The sequence below is a fragment of the Sorex araneus genome, chromosome 6 (assembly GCF_027595985.1).
Source record: "Sorex araneus isolate mSorAra2 chromosome 6, mSorAra2.pri, whole genome shotgun sequence".
Lineage (NCBI taxonomy): Eukaryota > Metazoa > Chordata > Mammalia > Eulipotyphla > Soricidae > Sorex > Sorex araneus.
In genome coordinates this window covers 94,821,518-94,845,421 of record NC_073307.1, presented here as the reverse complement: position 1 = coordinate 94,845,421, position 23,904 = coordinate 94,821,518, and the positions used below count along the sequence as shown (strand labels likewise).

The window sequence follows — 23,904 nt, the reverse complement described above, 5'->3', positions numbered from 1 at the left end:
ACATGCTCCACCGAAGGAGCCACCATGTCCTTGGCCTTGCCCAGCGCCAGGAGGCCCCCTGGCTTGGAGGGGCCGCGGGAGGGAGGGAGGGGTGCCCCCGCTGTGGTCTGGCTCCCCTGTCTCCGTGCCCCCTCCCATCTGTCATGGGGGCACACGGGGTCACTGTGGCCGACCCCTGGGCCCGGTTCCAGGAGAGGGGGAATGTGAGAGGCATTTTCTTCCTGGGGAGGGGCTTGGAGGGTGACCCCTCAGAAGCTGGCTCCCTCTAGAAGGTTCTGAGACCTGAGGAGCAGGGATGGAATCCCAACAGCGGGCCGGAGAGATGGCCCAGTGGGTAGGGCGCTGGCCTTGCGTGGGGCTGACCTGGGTTTGATCCTGAGCACCATCTGCCCGTGCCCCCCCTCTCTGGCTGAACCCCAAGCTCACTGTCCGAGGGGGGACACATGTGGAGGGGGTCACTTGTGCCTGGGGCGCACTTGACCGGCCGGGAAGAGCAGCCCCCTGTGACGGTGCCGCGGATCGTGTTCTCAGGGGTGGGGCTCCTCTTTGGGGGGTCGGTCGGTCTGTCTGCTCGCGTCACAGATGGGGCGAGACCTGGCGGCAGAGGCAGGTGGCCGGGCTGAACCCCCCGGACCGCACTCTGCTCCCATACCGGCCCCCCCAGGCCTGGGGGGAGGGGGGCGAGCGCAGGGGAGGGCGAGGCCAGAGATGCAGCGACGCTGACATGTTTATTCAATACCAGCCCCGCCGCCCAGGACGGGGTCAAATAAATAAAGGCCGCCAAGGTGCGAGTGGGGAGGGCGTGGGGACCCCCACTTCACGCAGGGGCAGGTTGGGGTGGGCCCGCAGCCCCCAGGGGACGGGCTCCTGCCACCTCCACCCCCTTTCTCGGCCCGTTCTGCTCGGCAGAGGCCGCCAGCGGGGAGTGGGCCCAGGCGGGGGAGCGGGGGCCGGGGGGCCGAGGGGCCGTGTCCAGACCCCAAGCTGCCTCGCCTGGGCGTGGCCTGGGGTGTGTCCGCTAGCACAGAGGAACGGGGAGGCAGGCGCCCCGAGCCAGCAGGCCTTTATGCGCCCCCGCCCCCCGGGGCGGTGGTCCTCCCACTCACCCTACCCCCCACAGCTGTGCGCCCCGCAGAGGGAGGGGGGCACTCAGGAGTCACACCAGCTCCCACCCTTGTCCAGGGGCCCCGCGGCCCCGCGCACACTCCGGGAGGGCTCCCTGGAGGCCGTGTCCTCCTCGTCCTCCTCGTCCTCCTCGCCGTCGGTGAACTCCTCCTGGCCCAGGCCGTAGGCCAGCGTGGTGTGCGCCAGGTCCACCTCGATGGGGAAGACGTCGGCGTCCCGCAGCACCGCGTAGCAGTCGTTGTAGTACTTGGACATGGTGGACACGAAGCGCTGCAGCTGGAACACGATGTCCTGGACTGCGGGGAGGGGCGCAGCAGTGGGCGGGGCCGGCCTCCCCCACAGCCCCCACCCCGAGTCCGCAGGAGCCCCGCGCGGGTGGGCCAGGGCGGGGCCGCGCCGCCGCCGCCGCCAGGGGGCGCCCTACCCACCGTGCTTCTGGTCCAGCAGCTCCATCTTCTCCAGCACGTCCTTGCGCATCTGGGAGAAGCGCGCGCGCGCCTCCTGGCGGCAGCGCAGGATCAGGCGGTACTCGTAGTTGCCGGTGCTCACGCGGTACAGCGGCTCCCCCAGGGCCTGCCACGGTGGCGGGGGGCCCTCAGGGAGCGGGCAGGGGGCGGCCAAGCCCGGCACCTCCTCGCTGCCCTGGGCCCCACGTTCTGAAGGTGCAGGCCGGGCGCTGAGGCGGGCACCGCCCGAGTCACAGCCGCGAGAGGGGCCGACACGGGCCCTGGCATCCAAAGAGGAAGCCTTAGGGGGCCTGGGGGAGCGGGAAGCCAAGGGTTCGAACCCCAGAGCAGCCCCCCCTACCCAGCACCTCTGGGCTGCCTGAGCACTGCTGGGAGCACTCGCCTCCCAGGACAACAAACGTTAAATGCTTCCAAGGCAGCATGCAGGCTGGAAAGGGCTCACGGGGAGGTACGACGCTGGGTACGCGGGGCGCCGGGTTCCTTCCCGGGCACACCGGGTCCACCGGGCACCTGGGGGGGGCCCTGGGCAATGCCAGGTGCGGTGCAAAATGACAAATTAAGCAAGCTGAAAGCGCCTCTGGGAGCAAGGAGTGCGCTTTCCTGCGTCAACTCCCTGAGTCTGGGGGCAGGGCTGGGGGGCAGCACAAGAATCAACTGAGTCCCCCCTCCCCATTCCCCGGTGCACCTGGCACCTCTGGCGCGCGCCCACACTCACGATGCAGCTGTACTCCTCATCGTCCATCTCCTTCACCTTTAGACAGTATGACTGGGGGACAGGGGAGCTGGTCAGCACGGCTGGGACCCCTGGACACGGGCCCCACAGCCCTGATGACCGTGTGTGGGAGAAGCGGCGCCTGGGGGTGTGTGTAGTGCGGGAGGGGGCTGGGACGGAGCGGGGGCCCCCGAGGGGCAGGGGTGGGTGGGCAGGAGGTGCCAACGGCCCGGGAGCTCAGGCCAGAGGTGCCCTGGGGTGGCCGACCAGAGCGTCCCGACTCCTCTGGGCAGAGAACCATCCCTTCAGCACGAGCATTCTCGGGGCGGGGGAGGGGCCCAAAGGACGGGGCGGGGGGGGGGGGGCCCGCAGACGCCGCAGGAGGGCGCCCCAGACTCCACCCTGAGCACCGTCAGGGGCAACCTCTGAGCACAGAGCTGGGAGCAGCCCTGAGCACTGACAGGTGTGGCCCCCCAAACAAATCAAAATTGACCGACACCCCCTGACCCTAGCAGGCACTTTCCTTCCCGCGACTGGGGAACCCACCAGATAAACGGGCCCCCTCAAGGGGGCCGGAGCGATAGCACAGCGGGTAGGGCGTTTGCCTTGCACGTGGCCGACCCGGGTTCGATCCCCGGCATCCCATATGGTCCCCCAAGCACTGCCAGGAGCAATTCCTGAGTGCAAAGCCAGGAGTAACCCCTGAGCATCGCTGGGTGTGACCCAAAAAGCAAAAAAAAAAAATCGGGCCCCCTCAAAATGAATGAGCCCCGAGGGGCCCAGTCTTCAGGTTCTGCCTGCACCAGCCCCCACGGGCCCGACTAAGGCCCCGGGCTGGGGGGTCCCACCTCCCCAGACGCGACAGGGGAAGGCCCTGTGACCCCACGGCCAGCCGCGCCCCTGGGCCCCGGCACCCACCAGGTACTCGAACTTCACGTCCAGGTACTTCTTGATGGTGAGGCGCGTGTCGGGGATGGCCTTGTTGAGGTATGTATTCAGATCGGTCAGCATCTGGAAGGGGGGGTGCGCACTCAGCCCCCCCAAGCCAGGCAGAGCGACGGGCGGGCCAGAGTGGCACAGCGAGAGGCACCGAGGCCTCCTTCCTCCCGGGGGACCAGCACCAAAGGACCCGGGACCTTGACCCGCGCCAGCGGCCTTGGCCGGCAGGGACCCGGGCCGGGCCGGCGGGCCCTCCTGCAGGCAGCCTGCGTCCCCTCGCTGGCCCGCCCTGGTCGTCCCGCGGGCTCCACGCGCCTACCGGCTTGATGGTCTTAAGGAGCCGGATGCCAAACTTCTCGATGCTGCGATGCGCGTCCGCGAACTTCACGAAAGCCTCGCTGGCGGCCGGCTGGGGCTCCCGCACCCCGATCACAGAGAACACATCCCCAAAGGCTGCAAGACAGCGTGGCCGCAGGCTACCTGGACTGAACGCTACTGTGAAAGCAGGACTTGGGGGAGGCCAGGCAGCGGGGCTGGGGACTGTCCCGAAGAAGGAGAGTTCATAGCCGTGGGTACCAGACCACGCCCCTGGAGCACTGATGTATAGGTGGGAGAGCCGGGCACCGCCCTCAGGAGCGCCTGGCTACGCCCCTAGGAAAGTTGGCCCCGCCCCCAGGAGTACTAAGCCACACCCTTGGGAGCGTTTGGCCACGCCCCCAGGAAATTTGGCCACGCCCCTGAAGAGCTAAGTCACGCCCTTGGAGAGTTTGGTCACGCCCCCTGGAGAGACGGTCTTCGCCCCGCGGGAGGAATGGGAGGGGTTGCACCCCACTGCAGGCGGCCACGCAGTGGATTGGGTGCTCTTACCCCGGTGTGTCTGGGACAGCTCGTAGAAGGCCCGGAGGAGGTTCTTGGTGTGCTCTGTCATCCCTGCAGGAGGTGGGGGAGAGGACGCTGACCCCGCTCCCTTCCGCGCTCGGCTCTGTTCCCGGGTTCCCGACACCCCAGCCTTCTAGCGACACCCCAGCCTTCTAGCATGCAGATGGGCCAGCCGGGCCCTCCACAGGCCGGAGGGCAGATCCCACGCCCTGGTCCCTGCAGACACGGGGGCTCACTGCATGGACAGGTGCTGCCGTTTGAGGTTTTAGGGAGCCACCCTTTGGAAAGCTGTGGTCCCCAAAAGGGCCGCTCCCCGCCCCGCGCAGAGCGCCTCCTGCCCACCTTTGTACAGCTCGGCCGTGCGCTCCAGCTCCTCCAGTCTCTTGACCAGCCCATCTGTGGGGAGAAGGTGGGTTGGCAGGTCTCAGCGGCCGTGGGGAGCTGCCCCGAGGCCCAGCCAGGCGGGAAGGGAGAGGCGGCCCCCAGAGCAGCCCGACGCAGCTCAGAGCTTGGTGGGCACAGGACACGGCACTGCTGAGGTTCCGGGGTTCCCACCGAACCCGCGCAGGCGGGGCTGGGACCAGCGACAGGCGCTCTAACTGGGGGGTGGACAGGAAAGGCAGACAAGGGGCAGAAGAACAATCTGGGGGGAGGGGGTTCAGAAAGAGTGTCAAGAGAGCACTGTGGAGTGAGCCTTGCTGATCGCATATTTGCTTACCAGGTATCTATGGAACACCTGCAGTGTACATGCACCTGCTGCGTGTAAATGCCTGTGTGTACCTGTACCTGCTGTGTGTAAATGCTATGTGTACATGTACCTGTTGTGTGTAAACACCTGAGTGTACACGCACCTGCTATGTGTAAATGCCTGCATGTACATGCACCTACTGTGCATAAACACCTGTGTACATGCACCTGCTGTGCGGAAACACCTGCATATACATGTACTTGCTGTGTAAACACTTGCATGTACATGCACCTGCTGTGTGTAAATGCCTGCGTGTACATGCACCTGCTGTGTATAAACACCTGTGTAGATGCACATGCTGCGTCTAAATGCCTGCATGTACTTGTGCCTGCTGTGTGCAGACACCTGCATGTACACGCACCTGCTGTGTGTAAATGCCCGTGTGTACACGCGCCTGCTGTGTGTAAACACCTACATGAATACAGACCTGCTATGCGCAGACAGCTGCATGTACACACACCTGTTGTGTGAGACACCTGTGTGTACGGGTCCCATGAGACCCAGGGACAGGGGCGGGATATGAGAGCCGGGTCAGCAGCCGTAACTGGCAGCAGTGCTGTGAGTGGGGGCAAGTGGGTCTGACGAAAATCTTCAGGAACAGGCAGGGGTGGATACAAAGGTGCTGGCACATTCCCCTCCCGCCCCACGGGGTGAGGTCGGCTCCTACCCCCCACCAGGCATGGGCCCCTCCACCACCGTCCCACAGAGAGGTGGGCCAGGTGGGGGCACTTCCTGCGTACCCCGCTCCGCTGACCTGGGCCAGGGCACAGCCGCCTGAGGCCACCTCCGGGCAGAGGAGGTGGACGGGGGCGCCCCAGACGTGCTCGGAGGTGCCGGGCACGCAGCTGGCCTCCGCTCCCGGCGCGCAGAGCCCCGGCCCGCTGCCCAGCGCCGCCTGGCAGCCAAGGCGCCACGTAAGCGCCGGCTGTTGTTTTTAGCTGGGTCACGGGACGCGCGAGCGCGCGCTTCCATTTTAGAAACCCTATTTCAGGCGGGGGAAATTGCAAGGTTTGGGGGGGGAAAAACACGAGCACCGGTTCTAATTTCATCCCGAAGCGCGGTAACTACAGTAACGGGGATTTATAGCCCGCCGCGCCGAGAATAGCCGCGGCCACCTTGGGGCGCTCGGGCCCCGCCTCCAGCCCCAGCCGGTGCAGCCCGGGGCCCCGCTGAGCCCACAGTTTCTCTGGATATTTATAGCCGCGCCCCCTCCCCAGCCAGCGCCGCGGCTATTTATACGCCCGGCTGCGACAACGCAACGCGAGGGCCAGGCCCCGTGCGTGGGTGCGAAGCGCGTGGACGCGGCTTCCCCTGCCCGCCGCCGCCTCCAGCCCGGGCGGCGCAGACGAGGGCAGCGGCGCCACCTCCTGGGCAAAGGCAGGAACGCAGGGTGGCAGGGCCGCGGGGCGGTGGGCCGGGCAGCGGCGCACAGGGCTCCCCAGTACCAGTCGGGGACACGCCACGGGCGCAGGAAACGCTCCGGAAGAGCGGGCGCGGGCGGAGGCCGGGCCAGCCCGAGGGGGCTGCGCGGGGCAGGGGCTCACCGTTGCACAGGATGGCCCGGCTCAGGCCCAGGGCGTCTGCCGTCCCCGAACTCATGTTCTCCACCAGCCGGTGCTTCACCTTCTTCAGCACTGGGGGCACCAGCAGACGGGTTCAGGGGAGACGGCGGGCTGCTGGCTGGACCCCCAACACATACCTGACCCCCCACCCCACCCCCTGCGCGCCCCCGCCCAGGCTCATCAGCACCAGGGTGGAAGGGATGAAACTGGGTTTGCTGTGGGGTGGGTGGAGTGGGAGTGTTCGGGGTGGGGGATGGGGCCCGTCCTGGTCTGTTCTGGGGGTGCGGGAACAAGGCAATGGTAAAGTGCTTGGCCAAGGACAGGACATGAGGGTGGCTAGTGGGTGTCACTGAGGCGGAGTGGCCAAGAGTCGTCCAAGAGGAGGCCAGGGTGCCAGGACAGGGGGCCCGGCGGAGATGCCCCAGCCTGCCCACATCTGAGGCTCAGCCGGCCAGGATGGCACCAAGGGCATTCAGAGGAAACAGATCCGGGCAGGGATCTCTGGCCTCGACCTCCTCCCTGACACCCCGAGATGGCCCCGCCTGGTCAGTAGCTGGGGGTGCAGTCACCTGGGCACAGCCCTCCTGGTCTCAGACCTTGATGGGTCCCGCTCTAGAGTCTAGAAGTTTCTACAGACCAAGACTCAGGGCATGCTGGGACAGAAGGGAGTCTAGGGACACCCTAACTAGTCTCAGTGCCAGGCCGATCTGGGGCCCTCCAGGGCACTGGCAGGGGTGGGGCCGCAGGCGCTGAGCCTGAGACGGGAGGGGCTGTGGGGCGGAGCCTGGGGGACAGGGCTGAGAAGTGTGGATCCTAGAGGGGCGGGGCTTAGAGGAAACATAGGGCTGGAAGGGGCGGAGCCTAGGAGTGCAGGACTAAGGAGGGGCGGAGCCTGAGAAGGATGGTGCTGAGGGGTGGAGCCTAAGAACAGCAGTACTAGGCGGGTAACCAGGGGCAGAGTCTGAGAGGGTCTTGCTGTGGAGAGGTCTACCCTGAAAGGGGCAGTGCAGAGAGGGCGTGGCCTGAGAAGGGCGATGCTGAGGGGCGGGGCCTGAGAATGGTGGTGCTGAAGGGCGGGGCCTGAGAAGGGCAGTGCTGGGGAGGGGCGGGGCCTGTTAAGGGTGGTGCCAAGGAGTGGAGCCTGAGAAGGGCGGGGCCTGAGAAGGGCTGTGCTGGGGAGGGGCGGGGCCTGTTAAGGGTGGTGCCGAGGGGCGGAGCCTGAGAAGGGCGGGGCCTGGGAAGGGTTGTGCTGTGGAGGGGCGGGGCCTGTTAAGGGTGGTGCCGAGGGGTGGAGCCTGAGAAGGGCGGTGCTGAGGAGGGGCGGGGCCTGAGGAGGGCGGGGCCGAGGAGGGCGGGGCCGAGGAGGGGCGGGGCCTGCAGGAGCAGCCGTGCAGTGCCCGCCCCTTTGGTAGGCGGTGTGAGGACCTGGGTCTGGGTTACTGAGGGGCCTTCAAAGCACCACCTTAGGGCTGCCCGATCCCAGGGAGGAGGCTGGGGGTCGGACCCAGGCAGGGAAGACACTGCTGGCCGCTCACCGATGTCCAGGGACATGCCCTGCTTGGGGTCTGCCTGCAGCTTATTGTAGTGGATGGTCACCTCCCCCTGCAAGGAAACGGGGCTGAGAGGAGCGCCACACCCTGCGCCCTGCGTCTGGGGCCGGAGGAGCCTAGAGCCCTCCTCCCGTCTCTGTGGAGGGTCCAGGCCGGGGCAGCCGTGGTCCCCACCCCTCAGCAACCCCCAGCCCCAAAGCCAGTCAGGAGGACTCTGTTAGTGCTCCAGGCGGATGAGGAGTCCTACCACGCCCCCACCCCAATCCCGCCGTGCTCCAGCCAGGTGAGGGGTCCTGCCCCCTCATGTCCCCCAAACCTGTACGTCGTCATTTTCCCAGGGCCGCCCCATGCCACAGGGCCTCCCGGAAAGGCTCAGGGAGGTGTGCGGGGCTCACAGAGGGCACGGCCCAGGCGCCGGCTCACCTTCACCGCCTGGATCATCTTGGCCACCTCCACTTTTGTCTTCCCCTTGATGGACTTGCCGTTGACGCCCGTGATCTCATCCCCCGCGGCCACGGTGCCGTCCAGGGCAGCTGGGGTATTGTCGAAGACCTGGAACGCAGGGAGAGGCAGGGAGTGAGAAGAGATGGCAGGGGGCGGCCCTGCCCCAGAGACACACAGTTACTTACCGCCCCCCGCCCACTCGAGGCCGGCCCCCCAGAAAGAACAAGAGCTCAGAGCAGGGGACTCGACTGCAGACCAGGGGGGCCTGGTCAGAGCAGGGGTGAGGTGACGACACGGGCGCGGGACAGCAATGCCAGCAACAGCACGGTGCACCGCCCCTGCTGTGTAGATGACACAGTGCAGACGGCCGCCAGGTGGACAGGGGAGGCGGGGCAGGAGAACTGGCCACTGAGAGGACACAGGATGTCTGTGGGGTGGTGGAAAAGTAAGACCAGAAATGGGGGTCGTTCCTTAGTGAATGCTCTGGGTGCCTCTGACTTGTATTCTGTAGAAACCAGTACGGGCCGGAGCCGTAATACAGAGGTAAGGTGCTTGGCTTGCATGCGGCCGACCCGGGTTCGATTCCTGGCACCCCATACGGTCCCCTGAACCCTACCAGGAGCAATCCCTGAGCACAGAGCCAGGGTAAGTCCTGAACACCTCAAAGCAAAACAGAATCATTCGTCATAGGCCAAAGAACTAACCCAGGGGTTAAGGTTCCTGCCTTGCATGCAGCTGACACTGGTTCAAACCCCACCACACGGATGTATCTCCTGAGCACTGCCAGGAGTGAATTCTGAGCACCACGATCGAGCATGTCACACGCATCTTTGGTTTCCCGGGACATATCTAAGGCATGTCTGCACTCCCCTGTGACCAGTGTGCAGTGCTGCTGTGTCTCAGAAAAAAGCATGCACCTTACATGAGAAATGTTTCATTTGCTTAAAAAAAGAGAGAAAGAAAGAAGCAAAGGAAGAAAGAAAGAAAGAAAGAAAGAAAGAAAGAAAGAAAGAAAGAAAGAAAGAAAGAAAGAAAGAGCAGCTGGCAAAATGGAGCTGAGAATCAGCCCTTGTGATCCAGGGCACGCGTCAGTCATCGCCGCTGTGAGGATGCGAGCATTTTTATTTATTTATTTATTTATTTATTATTATTATTTTCTTTTTGGGTCACACTGACGATGCACAGGGGTTACTCCTGGCTCTGCACTCAGGAATTACTCCTGGCAGTGCTTGGGGGACCCTATAGGATGCCGGGGCTCCAACCCGGGTCTGCCATGCGCAAGGCAAACGCCCTCCCCGCTGTGCTATCGCTCCAGCCCCGAGGATTCGAGCATTTAAGCCCTCACCAGGACCAGAACCCAGAGGAGCCCTGGGCACTGAACTGGCTGTGACTGGCTGTCCCAGCTCAGGTCAGCTGGCGCGCAGGGATCACACTTGACTCCCTCAAGGCAGCAAGAATAAGGAAAAGCAAACAAAAGCAAACAAGCACAAAGCAACGAAGAAGGGGCTCGGCCCCCCGCAGGACAATACACACCAGGAGAGGGGAAGAGGCAAAAACGGAGCTGGCGGCTTCAGGGGCCGAGTGACAGCACGGCGGTGACAGCCCGGCAGGACGTGCAGGGGCCACCCTGAGTTCGATCCCTGAAATCCCAAACCCGGCCATGCGCAGTTCCTGAGTGCAGAGCCAGGAGTGTCCTAAGCCCTGAGCATTGCTGGGGGTGGCAAAAAAACCCCTAAAACCAAACTTTTCCAGCAGCAATGGAAAAGAACCAGCAGCTCCGAAGACAGGGCACATGGCATCAATAAGTCATCAAATTCCATAATAGAAAAGATTTTTTTTGGGGGGGGAGGGGTTCTGTTTTGGAACCACACCCAGTGGTGCACAGGGCTTGCCTGAGCTCAGGGGACCAAATATGAATCAAACCCGAATCAGGGTTCGAGCACGGCCAGGTGTGGCCCAAAGACCAAGAGAAAAAAATTAAAAGCAGGAGCTGGAGCAACAGCACAGCGGGGAGGGCGTTAGCCTTGCACGTGGCCAACCCGGGTTCAATTCCTAGCATCCCATAGGGTTCCCCGAGCACCACCGGAGTAAGTTCTGAGTGCAGAGCCAGGAGTAACCCCTGTGCAGTGCCGGTATGACCCAAAAAGAAAAAAAAATTAAAAGCAGATTTATACCAAGATGTACTCAGAATGGCAAGAACCAAAAGGACACCCCCGCCTTAAAGCAGCAATCGAAGGGCTGGAGGGGAGGATGTCTGATGACCCAGGTTTGATCCCTGGCACCCCAAATGGTCCCCTGAGCACTGCCAGGAGTGATCCCTGAGCACAGCCGGGTGTGGCCGCCACACAAACAAACGAAACCTCAAAAAAAAGCAATAGACACAAGCCTATACAAGGAAACAACATTAAAATTCACAGCTGATTTCTCGTATGAAACTTGATAAACAGAAAGAGAATGGAACGGTATATTCAAAGAACTGGATGAAAAGAAACTCCAACCAAGAATTCTCTACCCTGCAAGGCTATCACTCAATTTGAGGCAGGGATAAAAATATTCTCAGAAAAAACAACAGAAGGCATTTGTTACATTTAAAGTAAAGGTGAAATAAATAAATAAATAAATAAAGCTGGGAATATTGAATGGCTTTCCAAAATGAAAAACACCAAACACCACATTCCTCACAGAAAGAAATGGCAATAACAGCTTTTTTATTTCTCTAAATGCTAGTGGCTAGATACATTGGGAACAGAATTCAACCTACTTGTTTTGATGTAGGTGGGGGGCCCTCTTGGGACCACTGCAGCCCCGAAAAAGGCCAGATCACCTTTGTTTAAAAATATAGTTTTTGCTTTTTTAATTTTGGGGGTCACACCTGGCAATGCTCAGGTGTTACTCCTGGCTCTGCACTCAGGAATTACTTGTGGTGGGGCTCGGGGGACCATACAGGATGCCGGATATTGAACCCTGATCGGCCATGTGCAAGGCAAACGCCCTACCTGCTATGCTATCACTCTGGCCCCACCTCTTGCTACTCACAGAGACACACTTAAGTCTCGTGACAAACAGACTCAGACTGAGCGATGGAAACAATCCAGCAGGACAATGACAGAAGGAGTGGTCAGACCAAGTGGTCAGCCCAAGAAGCATTTAGTTTTTTTTTAAAAGTAGCTGGAGAGGGGCTGGAACAATAGCACAGCGGGGAGGGCATATGCCTTGCACACAGCTGACCCGGGTTCGATTCCCAGCATCCCATAGGGTCCCCTGAGCACGGCCATGGGTAATTCCTGAGTGCAGAGCCAGGAGTGACCACTGTGCATCGCCAGGTGTGACCCAAAAAGCAAAAAAAAAAGTAGCTGGAGATGGGGATGGACACTGCATACTAGTTAAACAGCTGTCTGGGTGGGGCGGGGGTGGCAGGCGGGGAATGTGCACTGGTGGAGCGATGGGTGTTTGATCACTGTGTGACCGAAGCTCAATCGTGAAAGTTCTGTAATTGTGTCTCACAGTGATTCAATTTAAAGAAAAAGTCATTGTAGGAAAGATAAAAACTCTATTATACTTGATTTTTTTTTAAAAAAAAAGACAGCAACAGCTCAAGAGGATATAACCACATACATGCACCAAATGATTTGTGAAGTATATAAAGTGAACTAACAGACAGAACAGAACATTAATAGACAAGCACAGGCCCTCCGCACCCCCAAAAGCCGGATGCACATTCTTCTCTGGGGCACACAGAACATTCTTCAAGACAAATCACATGCTGAAACGATCCGTGTGTCTACAGTTGACACAAGATAGAAATCACACCAAGTGCCCTTTCAGGCCACAATGCCGCCGTGTGTCTATGGTGGTCTGTGGTGTGTCCTTTTGTTTTTTTTTTTTCCCTTTTGGGGCCATCCCTGTGATGCTCAGGGGTCACTCCTGGCTCTGCACTCAGGAATTACTCCTGGTGGTGCTCGGGGACCATTTGGGATGCTGGGAATCGAACCCAGGTCAGCCGTGTGCAATGCAAATGCCCGACTTGCTATGCTACTGCTTGAGCCCTGTGGTATGTCCACGGTGTATGTCTGTGGTGCATCCATGTGTGTCCATGGGGTGCCCACGGTTTGTCCACGATGCATCTGTGGTGTATCTGTGATGTGTCTGTGGTATAGATGATGTGCTGTGGTATATTGTGTGCATGGTGTGTGCGTAGTGTGTGAGTGTTGTGCCTGTGGTATATCTGTGTTGTGTGCATGGTCTGTCCATGATGTGTCTGTGATGTGTCCATAGGGTGTCCATGGTGTGTCCATGGTATGTCCGTGGTGTGTCCATAGTATGTGCATGGTATGTCTGTGTTGTATGCATGGTGTGTCCATAGTGTGTGCATGGTGTGTCCATGATATGTCTGTGGTGTGGGTGGTATGTCCATAGTGTGTGTATGGTGTGTGTATGGTGTGTCCGTGGTGTGTCTGTGGGATGTGCCCCTGATGTGTCTGTGGTGTGTCTGATATGTGCACGATGTGTGCATGGTGTATCCGTGGTGTGTCTGTGGTGTGTACGTGGTGTGTGTGTGGTATGTCCATAGTGTGTCCATGGTGTGTCCATGGTGTGTCCGTGATGTGTCCATTGTATGTCCATGATGTGTCGGTAGTGTGTCTGTGGTGTGTACGTGGTGTGTCGGCAGTGCTACTAAGCAGGAGAGCGCACTGGCATCTCCCCACGACGCCAACTCATTAACAACTCCACTTCAAAAACGGCAGGTGCGGGGCTGACTGCAGGGAAAGTCCGTCGGGCCGGCCCTGGGCACCCTGGAGGCCTGGAGAAGGAGCACAGCCAGGGAAAGAGCAGCGAGCCGGGCGGGGGGTGGCAGGAGGGCAGCGGGGGCCGGGGCAGCACTGGCGGGCTGGAGCGTCCACGCCAGGGAGGGAGGTGGCCGAACCTGGACAATGTAGAGGCAGGGGCAGTACTGGGCGCCTCCGCCGATGCTGATGCCGATCAGGTTCTGCGCGTCCTTCTGCAGGGTGACCTTCCCAGGCACGGTGGGGATCCCGCTGGAGAGACAGGAGCAGCGCTGAGTCCCCCGGGGAGGGGCCAGGGGCAGAGACGGGGCGGGAGACCCTGAGGGATGCGGACAGCCACACTGCGTGGACCAGCTCGCATCCGGGGGCCGTCCCTGTCTCTGGCTTAGTCTCCCGGCCACACAGTGCAACCCACTGGAGGAGCTGCAGCATGAGTGCCCGGCAGGTGCCCGCAGCAGGCCCGGCATAAATGCAGGTGCCCCTTCCTCTCCGTGGGTCTAAGCTGGAGGCTGGCGCCAGAGTCTCGGGGCCCAAGAGGGGATTCGTGGACACCTCCCTGAGAAGCTGCTGTCAAACGCTATCCCCCCCACCCTGTCTCTCCATTTCTACAGCCAACGAACGCTTACTTCACCAGGTGTGTGATCAATACTCTTAACCAATGTCCCTTCTGCTCTAGACATCTGTTAACAACCCCCCGATGCCAAGCCCAGCTCAGGGCCCAGCACAGCCGAGGGCACTGCACTCCGTCCTGGGTCTGAGGCAGAAACAGTCAGTGGGGAAACAAACTTTTTAAAAAAAAAAAAAAAAAAAAAGCCCGTGCCATGGACGGTCTGCACCGGGGTCTGCGCCAGGCCATTCCCACTCAGCTTCCCATTCTGGATGGCCATCTCAGGAGCCTCCCTGGCCGCCCAGCAGCGGCTCCGCTGCATCTGCCCTGCGCCCGCTGGGCTGGTCTCTGTCCACCAGCGCCCTTGTGGCCCATAACGTTTGCCCCGTTCGAGAGCCACAGCCCCGACGGACGGATGCACGGGCGGACGGAAGGATGCACGGCAGAGGCAGTGCCCAATCGGATGCCCCGCTGAGGAGAAAGGGCTGGTGGGGGCACGGAGAGGCTGGGGATCCCGAGGCCCGGAGCGCCTGCACCCCCGGGGCCTGGGGGAACAAAGTACTCACAGCTTATCCTCCTCGATGTCATAATCCAAGTCTGCAAACATGGTCCCGAGAGCTGAGGCGGGCGGGCTAGCGACCCAGCTCGCCAGGGGAGTGCGTGACTGGAGCCGGGAGAGAGAGTGCGGAGGGTGAGGAAGCGCAGGGTCCGAGGCGCCCAGCCCGAAGCCCGGCGGCGCGGGAAGTGGGGGCGGGGTCCCGGGGCGGGCAGGTGCCTCTTCTGGGTCCAAAGGGGGACCTGCAGGCCAGACGGTGGGCTCAGAGCCCAGAACCCGCCCCGCGGGACTCCAGGCCCTGGGGAGCTGCCTCTGTCGTCCACCGGAAGCGTCAGCCTCACAGCCAGCTCCGCGCCAGGCTGGCACCTGTACCCACCTGCCGTTCCACCTGTCTGCGGCCGCGACTGTGGCGTCACTTCCGCCCGCACGCGGAAGTCCCGCCTCCCCGCTCTGGGTGTTCGCCCCAATCCCGGCAGACGAACCTTCCCTGCCTGGCTCCCGGGGCTCCCAGAATCAGGAAAGGGAAAGAGTATTCACGGAAGCTCGCCGTTAGCGGGAGCAATGGAAACGCAGGGGAGGCCCGGACCGGCCGGCAGCGCTCGCCCCGCCCCTTGGTCGCTAGCCGCCGCCATCTTGGGAAGGGCAAGCCTCTTCCCAGCATCCTCAGCAGGACGCCGGGGACCACGCCGGCCGGCCGGTTGCTGTGGCAACGGAAGCATCCTCGGGCGGGGAGGCTTGCGGGCCAGTATCGCAGGACAGCACGCCTTGCGACCTCCCTGTCTCATTTGCAGTACCCCCATCCTAAGTGCCACGAGAAGGGCAATGTCGGCGTTAGAAGGAGCCTCCGAAATGCCGGCGTTGCGAGTTAGAAGTCCAAGGGCCGGAGAGGGGAAGATATTTAGTTCAGAGCCCACAACTTGGGCTAAAGTCCATATCTTGACCCCCCCCCCCGAGACCGAAGGATCCACGGCCCTTTTAACCCCTGTACTTCCGTGTTCAGCGGCTCTACTGTGAACCGCACATTGGACACATGTCACCTGCCCCTTTGTGCCTCTCCCCCAGATGTGAACTCAGGACATCCAGGCGGGTGTTTCCTGTGGCACTTGGTGAGAGGTTCCTTACATCCCACTGTCTTCTTAACCCATGAAGAACAGGTGCCCGGGTCCGTTGAAAGTCCCTGCCCCCACATACCTGAGACCCAGGAAGTAACATCTCTGCTTCCTGGCTGACAAGTCCAGCTCTCACCTCCCTGCCAACCTCCACCGCCGCTGCAGCTGTGCAAAGGGGGTCCCCTGGAGGGGACCGCACTCCCACAGTCTCAGTCTGGCTGCCATTGGAGGATCTGCTCATCAGGGCAGCCTGAGCTGGGTCCTGTCCAGCTTCCTTCTCTGGCTGCCCCAGGGTCTTACAGGGAAGGGGACAGGAAGGGGAGGGACCCGCCGTTTCCCACAGCCCTGATGGCGCATTACTCATACCCCCCTGGGAGCTAATCTTTGTCTCCAGTGATGTTCAGGTGCCACCATAGCGACGGCCATCCCAGGGCCGCCCTGCTCTGCGACTCTTCATTTCCCAGGACTCTCACACACACTGTTGGGCCAGGAGGTGGCTCAGAGGGCTGGAATTCAGGCTTCACCTGGGGGGGGGGTCCCAGGTTGGACCCCCGGTGCTGCACAGTCCTGGAACATAGCTGGAGTGACCCACAAAATAAAGTTTCTCACAGGGGGCTGGAGCGATAGCACAGCGGGGAGGGCGTTTGCCTTGCACGTGGCCAATCCGGGTTCGATTCCCAGCATCCCATATGGTCCCCTGAGCACCAGCAGGGGTAATTCCTGAGTGCAGAGCCAGGAGTGACCCCTGTGCATCACAGGGTGTGACACAAAAAGCAATTAAATAAATAAATAAAATAAAGTTTCTCACAGTCCCACAAGAGGAGAACCCGTCTGCCCCCCACCCTTGCAGCAGTGGGGAAACTAAGGCTCAGGGAAGCCATCTCCCAGGTGTACTTATTTTTGCTTTTTGGGTCACACCCAGCGATGCTCAGGGGTCACTCCTGGCTCTGCACTCAGGAATCACTCCTGGCCGTGCTCGGGGGACCATATGGGATGCTGGGAATTGAACCCAGGTCGGCCATGTGCAAGGCAAATGCCCTACCTGCTGTGCTGTCACTCCAGGCCCAGCCGTCTCCCAGGTGGTCAGTGGCCCAGCCAGCCTGGCTCCTTCCAGTCCTTCCTGCACATCGGAATCTTGGTTTTGGAAAGCAGAAAATTCAAACGCAGCCACTTTACCAGGACTGGTACCTCTCATCCCGACAGGCTGCTGGGCCCGCCCAGCCTCCATCACGCTGCAGATGGAGGACCTGGGGGGGGTGGCAGATGAGCTAAAGATTGTGGACACGGGTCCCATGCACTTGTGAAAGACAAGCCCCCGAGCAGAGGGGTGAAGAGAGGGTGCAGGGGTTAGAGAACCTACCTTGGCCTGGCACTGCCTAGGGTTTCCGGAGCGGAGCGTCACCAGGAGTGACCCCTGAGCACAGAGCACAGCCAAGTGTGGCCTCAAAGCACCACCACCCCCTGCCAATAAAAATAAGGCAGACTTGGGGCTGGAGTGATAGCACAGCGGGTAGGGTGTTTGCCTTGCACGCGGCTGACCCGGGTTCGAATCCCAGCATCCCATATGGTCCCCTGAGCACCGCCAGGGGTAATTCCTGAGTGCAGAGCCAGGAGTAACCCCTGTGCATCGCCGGGTGTGACCCAAAAAGCAAAAAAAAAAAAAAAATAAGGCAGACTTGGGGCTCAGCTTTATGGCCCCCAAACTCGGTTGCTGCATCCTGCAGCCCCTCCTAGCACTGCTCAGGGGACCAGGTTGGGAAAGAATTTGGGGTTCCCACATGCTCGGCCTGCACATGGCTCCTTGCACCCCTCTCTAGGCCAGCGTTCTCTTCCATGTGGGTGTCATTCCTGCCGTGATCAGCATGTTGGGACGCCACTGCAGGCGTCACGCTAGGCTTCACCTGGGGGACCCCAGGTTTGATCCCCGGTACTGCACGGTCCTGGAGCATGGCTGGAGTGACCAAGGCTCAGCCTGAGGCAGGGGTGTAGACTGTGTTCACAGAGCACTGTGAGGTGGAGGCCGGCATGTGGAACACAGAGCGCGGGATGTCTGTTCAGCTGGGGGCAGGGCGCCCTTCGGATCCACCCCCCAATCTCCCCATGCAGGAGGAGACCCCGTGGTGTGTTTCTGTGGCCAGATGCTTGGGCAGACTTCCTGAAGGAAGTGTCATCTCCAGGGAGGGTTGAAGGAGATCCTGGAGGGGGGGCGTGGTGATGTGGGGCGCAGCTGGCGAGGGTGACAAGGCGCGAGGCACAGTCCCCGAGTCCCGGGCTTACTGTGGTGGGGGAGGCAGGCCAGGCTGGCGGGGAAAGGAGGGACAAAGCCACCACGGCATCCTTCCGGCAGCAACTCCTCTGCAGATGTGGCCCCCGGGTGTCCCCAGGCAGGCAGATGATCCCCCTCACTGGCAGGGTCCCGCTGCTGAAAACCCGTGTGACCCAGGCAAGTCTCAGCCTTCTTTGGATCTGGGTCTCCAAGAGCCCAGCCTGGCAATCCTAGACGGGGTCCTGCCCCTGCACCCCAGTATTCCTGGGCGAGTGCTGCCACCCAGTGGCGATGTGGAGAAATGCCTCGTCTCTGAGCTTCCGGCGGCGGCCCAGGGCTGAGTCGCTGGCCGTGGGTGCCGGGTCTGGTCATGTGCCGTCCGCGCTGATCCTGGTGTGCCCATCCCTGGGCATTGCGGGGGCCCCACCACGCGGCCTGATTCCCTCTGACTCACTGCCCGCATCACAGGCTTCCAGAAAGGTCAAGCAGAGGTGGGTGGGTGGAATTTGGTTCACCGTCAGCACAGATTCAGAGCTGGGATTTTCCCTTTTGCCGTCAAACACAGTCACGGGCTCAGACCCTGCTTCCGGGGCCCGACTCTGGGCCCAGCAGTTTCCCCGCGCCACCTCATGCCGACCTCCCCCTCGGCGGGCTGCTGCTCAATCTCAGTCCATTCATTGCACAGATAACGTGTGGAGAGCACCGTGACCGGCCCTGAGGCCACACGGGCAGGAGGAGAGCAAGGCCTCGCACCCCTTCCTGAGCGGGAAGGTCGGGTTCCCCTCCAGGTGGATCGGGCCAGAGCCCACTCAGACTGTGCTTCAGGGGCTGTGTGGGGGTGGACAGCAAGCAGGAGGGCTCACGAGGGCGAGAGGCAGGCGAGACAAAAGTCTCTGCTGCCTGAGGAGCCCTGGGAGCAGAAGGCTGCTGCACCAGGATGAGCTGGCAGGTGTGCGCCGGCAGGTGTGAACTGGCTGGTGTGAACCAGCAGGTGTGGTCTGGCAGATGTGAGCTGGCAGGTATGGACCAGCAGGTGTGAACTGGCAGGTGTGAATCAGCAGGTGTGAACCGACAGGTATGAGCTGGCAGGTGTGAGCCGGCAGGTGTGAACTGGAAGGTGTGAACCAGCAGATGTGGTCTGGCAGGTGTGAGCTGGCAGGTGTGAGCCAGCAGGTGTGAACTGGCAGGTGTGAATCAGCAGGTGTGAACCAGCAGGTATGAGCTGGCAGGTGTGAGTCGACAGGTGTGAACTGGCAGGTGTGAGCCAGCAGCTATAACTGGCAGGTGTGAGCCAGCAGGTGTGAACCGGCAGGTGTGAGCCAGATGTGAGCCGGCAGCTATGAACTGGCAGGTGTGAGTCAGCTGCTGTGAACTGGCAGGTGTGAGCCAGCACGTGTGAGCCAGGCCAACTGGGCAGGTGTGAGCTGGGAAGGTGTGAGTCAGGCTGCCATCAGACTTGGTCATTACAGGCCCTGCCCTGGTAAGAGCTGTGGGATTGGGGGGTGGGTCTTTCCTGAGCGGGAAGGTCAGGTTCCCCTCCAGGTGGATCAGGCCAGAGCCCACTCAGACTGTGCTTCGGGGACTGTGCGGGGGTGGACAGCAAGCAGGAGGGCTCAGCGAACCAGACACCGAAGCTTCCCTTGGAGCCTGGAGCCAGCCCCGGGTCCGAGCGGCTCCGTGCAAGGGGCAGGACGGGGAGGCTGCAGAGAACAGTTGGCCCCCGGCTGTGTGACTCTGAGTGCCTTGTCTGCCCTCTCTGAGCCTGGGTAAAGTGGACATCACGGGCACAGCGGAGTGTTGGGTCTGTTTGGGGGCCACGCCTGGCAGTACTCAGGGCCGCTTTCCGCTCAGTGCTCAGGGCGGTTTGCTGTGCTGGGGGTCGCAGCCAGGCTCCAGCGTGGCCGAATCTCCTGCCCCCGCCCTGGGAGCCGCATCTCCGGCTGAGTGTGAGCCCCAAGTCTCTCCCCCGAGAGCCTGGACACTGGCCCCCTCCCTCCACACACACACACACACACACACACACACACACACACGTCCTGTCTGGGGCCTCTGGCCTCTCGCTGTTTCTGGAACATTCTGGAATGTTCCCATCAAGGCTTTCCTCCTGCATTGCCCCGTGCCTGGAACATTCCTCACCACCTGGCCCTGACATTCGTGCCACCCCGTGCGGGAGCCCTCTGTGAGCACCTGAGGGAGGACCACCCCGGCCTGTCTGATCCCCCGCAAGGAAGGATGCTCAGGGCTTGTCTGTGAATGAATGAATGCGTGGATGAAGGAGGGGGTGCAGGGTGCAGAAGGGGGAGCCTCACTGGAGGGCGCGTGCAGTCCGCTGGGAGGTGACTGTAGCTCGCCTGCAGGCGTGCGGGGCCCAGGAGGCCCGGGAAGGTTGGGGTGTCAGCTCCGATCCTGGCGGCTGACGGAAGTGGGGGCCAGAGAGAGTCCTTGGCCCCCCCTGCTGCCTGGGCACCCCGGGGGGGCCTCCCCTCCCGCTGAGGGCCCAGTGAAGAGGCAGATGAGAGGGTCTCGCATGACCCATTCTGGCTTGGACCAAACCAGGACCTCCTAGTCCGGGGGCCGCGGGATTCCCACTCTCCCCCCCCCTTCCCTGTTGGCCGCCAGGGGAGGATGTGCCCCCCCACCCCCCGCAGCTCACCAACTTCTATTCCTGGCTCTGTTGGCGTGTAATGGGCTGACCCCTGACCTTCCCCTCCTGCTCCGCCTGGGGTTGGGTCAGTGATGAAAGCCCACGGGGGCCTGGGGGGGTGGCGGGGCGAGGACAGGGCCCCATTGTTCCCCAGCTCCCATGCGTGCGCTCTCTCTCTCTCTCTCTCTCTGTCTCTCTCTCTCTCTCTCTCTCTCTCTGCGTCTGTCTCTGTCTCTGTCTCTGTACCCCTCCCCTCTCCCTCCTCCTCCTCCTCCTCCTTCTCTCCCCCAGCTCCAGGGAGAAGCGGGTCACCCCAACACCCGCCGAGATGCGCCGTGACTCAGGGTCCGGGCAGCCGGGGAGGGACCCTCAGCGCCTGAGCCCCCCGACAGACACTGTCCACTGTCCCAGCTCTGGCGCTGGGCTGCCTCTGGCCTGTCCGTCCCGCCGTCCCGTGTGAGCCCCCACGGCCGACAGCCCCTCGCTCTTCACCAGGGCCACTGTCCCTTCCGCTCCAGGGGCATCTTCCCCTCGGCAGCCCCCGGCCCGGGAGTGGGACTCTGGCAGCACCGCGGCCTTCCTGCCTCCTTGGCACCAGGCGTCCGCGCCTCCCTCCTCCCGTGCCGGGGACCGTGTCTCCGTCCAGCTCGGACAGTGGACAGGGCAGCTGCTTCCTGCCTCCTCCACACCTGCCCCTTCACCTGTCCCAGCTGTCAGCACTTGGGGGTGAACCTTGTGCTTTTTTTGGGGGGGTGTGTGTCTCCAGTTGTGCTTTTAACTTTCCATTTCTCCAATAATTCTAGTTGTTGTTGTTGTTATTATTATTATTATTATTACTTTTTGGATCACACCCGGCGATGCTCAGGGGTTACTCCTGACTCTGCACTCAGGAATTACTCCTGGCGGTGCTCGGGTGACCCTATGGGATGCTGGGAATCGAACCCGAGTTGGCCACATGCAAGGCAAAAGCCCTCCCCGCTGTATTATAGCTCCAGCCCCTCTCAAATAATTCTAGACTGAGAGGAAACTGCAAAAACTGTACAAAGAGGGGCTGGAGCCATAGGAGAGCGGGCGGAGAGCTAGGAGTAACCGCTCAGCATGTGACCCTCCCCATAAAAAATATGTGAGGCCCCTGTACTTCACACGTGGGGATATGTGTACTTTGTGTGTGCATGTATGTGTGTGTATGTGCACACAGTCCCGTGTAGCCTCCAGCACAGTCACAATGCCGAGTTATTCCGCTGCACAAGTGACACAGTCCTCGCCTACCCCTCCAGCCACCGTTCTAGTCTCCACCTCTGAAAATACGTCCTTTGACTCGAGGTGATCTTGATGAGCCCCTCAGCATGGGATTTTCCAGATCGAGGTTTCTTTTTCCCTTCCGTATGACCCCCTGGTGCTGCACCCTGAATGTTCTTGGTTTCAAGACCTAGCTCCTTTTTCACAGCTGCATAGTATTCCCCGCTGCCTGCGGCTCTGGTCCACCATTCTGCCACGGCAGGGCACTTCGCTTGCTTCTGGTTTTCTACTAAAACCAAAGGAGCTGCCTTCCCCAGCCTGTTAGGACTCAGCATGGCATAGAGCTTCTGTTTCTCTGTAATGAATGCCCAGGAGTGCAGTAGTTAGGTCGCAAGGCAAGTGTTATATATACATATATATATATATATATATATATATATTTACACACTCACACATACATACATATATACACATATATATGCATATATGTATACATATATAATTTTTTCTTTTTCCCCTACTGGGGATTGAACCCAGTTCTCATATGTGCCTGGCATGAGTTTTGCCACTAAGCTACATCCACGGCCCAGTGTGGGGAACGACTCTTGATTCAGTACTCAGGGGACGTTCTCAGTGGTGCTCGAGGACCGTGCCGTGCTGGGGATCAAACCCGGGGCTCCCCCATGCGGAGCATGTGCCCCGGGCTTCTGAGCTACCCTCCCTGGCCGCGTTCCTTTTCTGTCTCTGCAGGAGGAGGTCGCGCCATGCCTGGCAGTGCTCGGGGGTTATTCCTGGCTCTGAACTCAGGAGTGACCCCTGGGAACGCTCAGGGAACCGTATGTGGTGCCAGGATTCAAGCCAGAGTCCCAGGGCTGCAGCCACGTGTCAAGCAAGTGACTAATCTCCTGCGCTTTTATTATTATTATTTTTAACCAGCCTCCTCCTCCTCCTCCTCCTCTTCCTCCTTAAACTGCCAAACTATTATCCAGAACATTCTATGGTTTTTTTTTTTTTTTTGCTTTTTGGGTTACACCCAACACTTCTCAGGAGTTAGTCCTGGCCTGCACTCAGGAATTACTCTTGGCAGTGCTCGGGGGACCGTATGGGATGCTGGGAATAAAACCCAGGTCAGCCGCGCGTAAGGCAAACACCCTCCCTACTGTACTATCTCTCCGACCGGCATTCTATGCTTTTCTCTGTAAATATTTCTCTTTTTTTGCTTTTTAGGTAACACCTGGAGATGCACAGGGGTCACTCCTGGCTCTGCACTCAGAAATTACTCCTGGCGGTGCTCAGGGGACCTTATGGGATGCTGGGAATCGAACCCGGGCCAGCCGCGTGCAAGGCAAACGCCCTCCCCGCTGTGCTATCACTTCAGCCCCTCTGTAAATATTTTGTGGAATTTAATTCTTATTACAGTTGTAAATAGAGGATTTAATTTTTTTTTAAACACTACAGGACCAGAGCGATAGTTCAGACGTTAAGGCGTTTGACTTCCCTGTGGGGTGCCACCCAGGATCCTGGTTCAAATCCCCGGCCCCCCCCCACATGGTCCCCCAATCCCCACCAGGAGGGATCCCTGAGCACAGAGCCAGGAGTCAGCCCTGAGCACTGGGAGGCAGGGCCCAGCATGACAGCACCGTCATGGGCAGGGCATTTGCCTTGCACGCAGCTGACCTGGGTTCAACCCCTGGCATCCCCGAGGGTTCCCTGAGCACCGCCAGGAGTGAGCCCTGAGCGCAGAGCCGGGAGTCACCCTCGAGCATCGCCGGCTGTGGCCCCAAACAAAAAACAAAACAGAAAAAAAATCTGTCCGCGGACGATTCCGTCTCAGCAGGCAGGAGCAGCTGGTCCCGGGCCAGAATCCTCCGCACGGCCGAGGAATGAGACACTGGCCGGCTCTGCCGCTCGGCCCCTCTGGCCCTTGGACACCTGCTGCCCGGGGAAGGGGGGACGGAGGAGAAGGCGGGGTGGACGGAGGGCCCGGGCAGCCTGTGGCCCAGACAGAGCCGAGGCCAAACAGGAGCTGCTGTTGGCGGAGGAGCTGGGCTGTAGAGGGGCCTCTGACCGGTTTGGGGGGCTCTTTCTGCTCCCCGTTTGCTTAAGCCGCTGCTGGCATTTCCTGGGATCCTGCACTCCCCGCTGACCGGCTCGGCTGCTGTCTGGGGTGCGGCCGGGGGATCCCACGCGCCAGCCAGGCTAGTCGTGTCCAGGGAGGCTTTTCTGACTTCTGGTGCCCCCCGACCACACTGGGGGTCCTCCCAGGGCACCCC

The 23,904-nt window shown here is 61.0% G+C and overlaps 1 protein-coding gene across 3 annotated transcripts; it reads right to left on the bottom strand.

Annotated features, from left to right (window-relative positions):
• Positions 1-709: 709 nt before the first annotated feature.
• On the bottom strand, positions 710-14,898 carry PICK1 (protein interacting with PRKCA 1). 3 transcript variants are annotated; one of them, XM_004610504.2, is made up of 13 exons: positions 14,750-14,898; positions 14,384-14,481; positions 13,351-13,462; positions 8,406-8,534; positions 7,968-8,034; positions 6,415-6,504; positions 4,465-4,518; positions 4,111-4,173; positions 3,563-3,696; positions 3,223-3,315; positions 2,308-2,358; positions 1,554-1,698; positions 710-1,421 (listed from the first exon to the last, which is right to left on the bottom strand). In XM_004610504.2, exons 2-13 carry the CDS (start codon positions 14,422-14,424, stop codon positions 1,150-1,152), a joined length of 1,251 nt encoding a protein of 416 aa, XP_004610561.1. In that variant the 5' UTR covers positions 14,425-14,481; positions 14,750-14,898; the 3' UTR covers positions 710-1,149. The 3 variants fall into 3 exon arrangements, with proteins under 3 accessions (XP_004610561.1, XP_054997125.1, XP_054997126.1); XM_055141150.1 differs by having other exon boundaries at positions 14,384-14,615; positions 14,750-14,895; XM_055141151.1 differs by having other exon boundaries at positions 710-1,416; positions 14,384-14,783.
• Between the last annotated feature and the right edge of the window lie 9,006 nt (positions 14,899-23,904).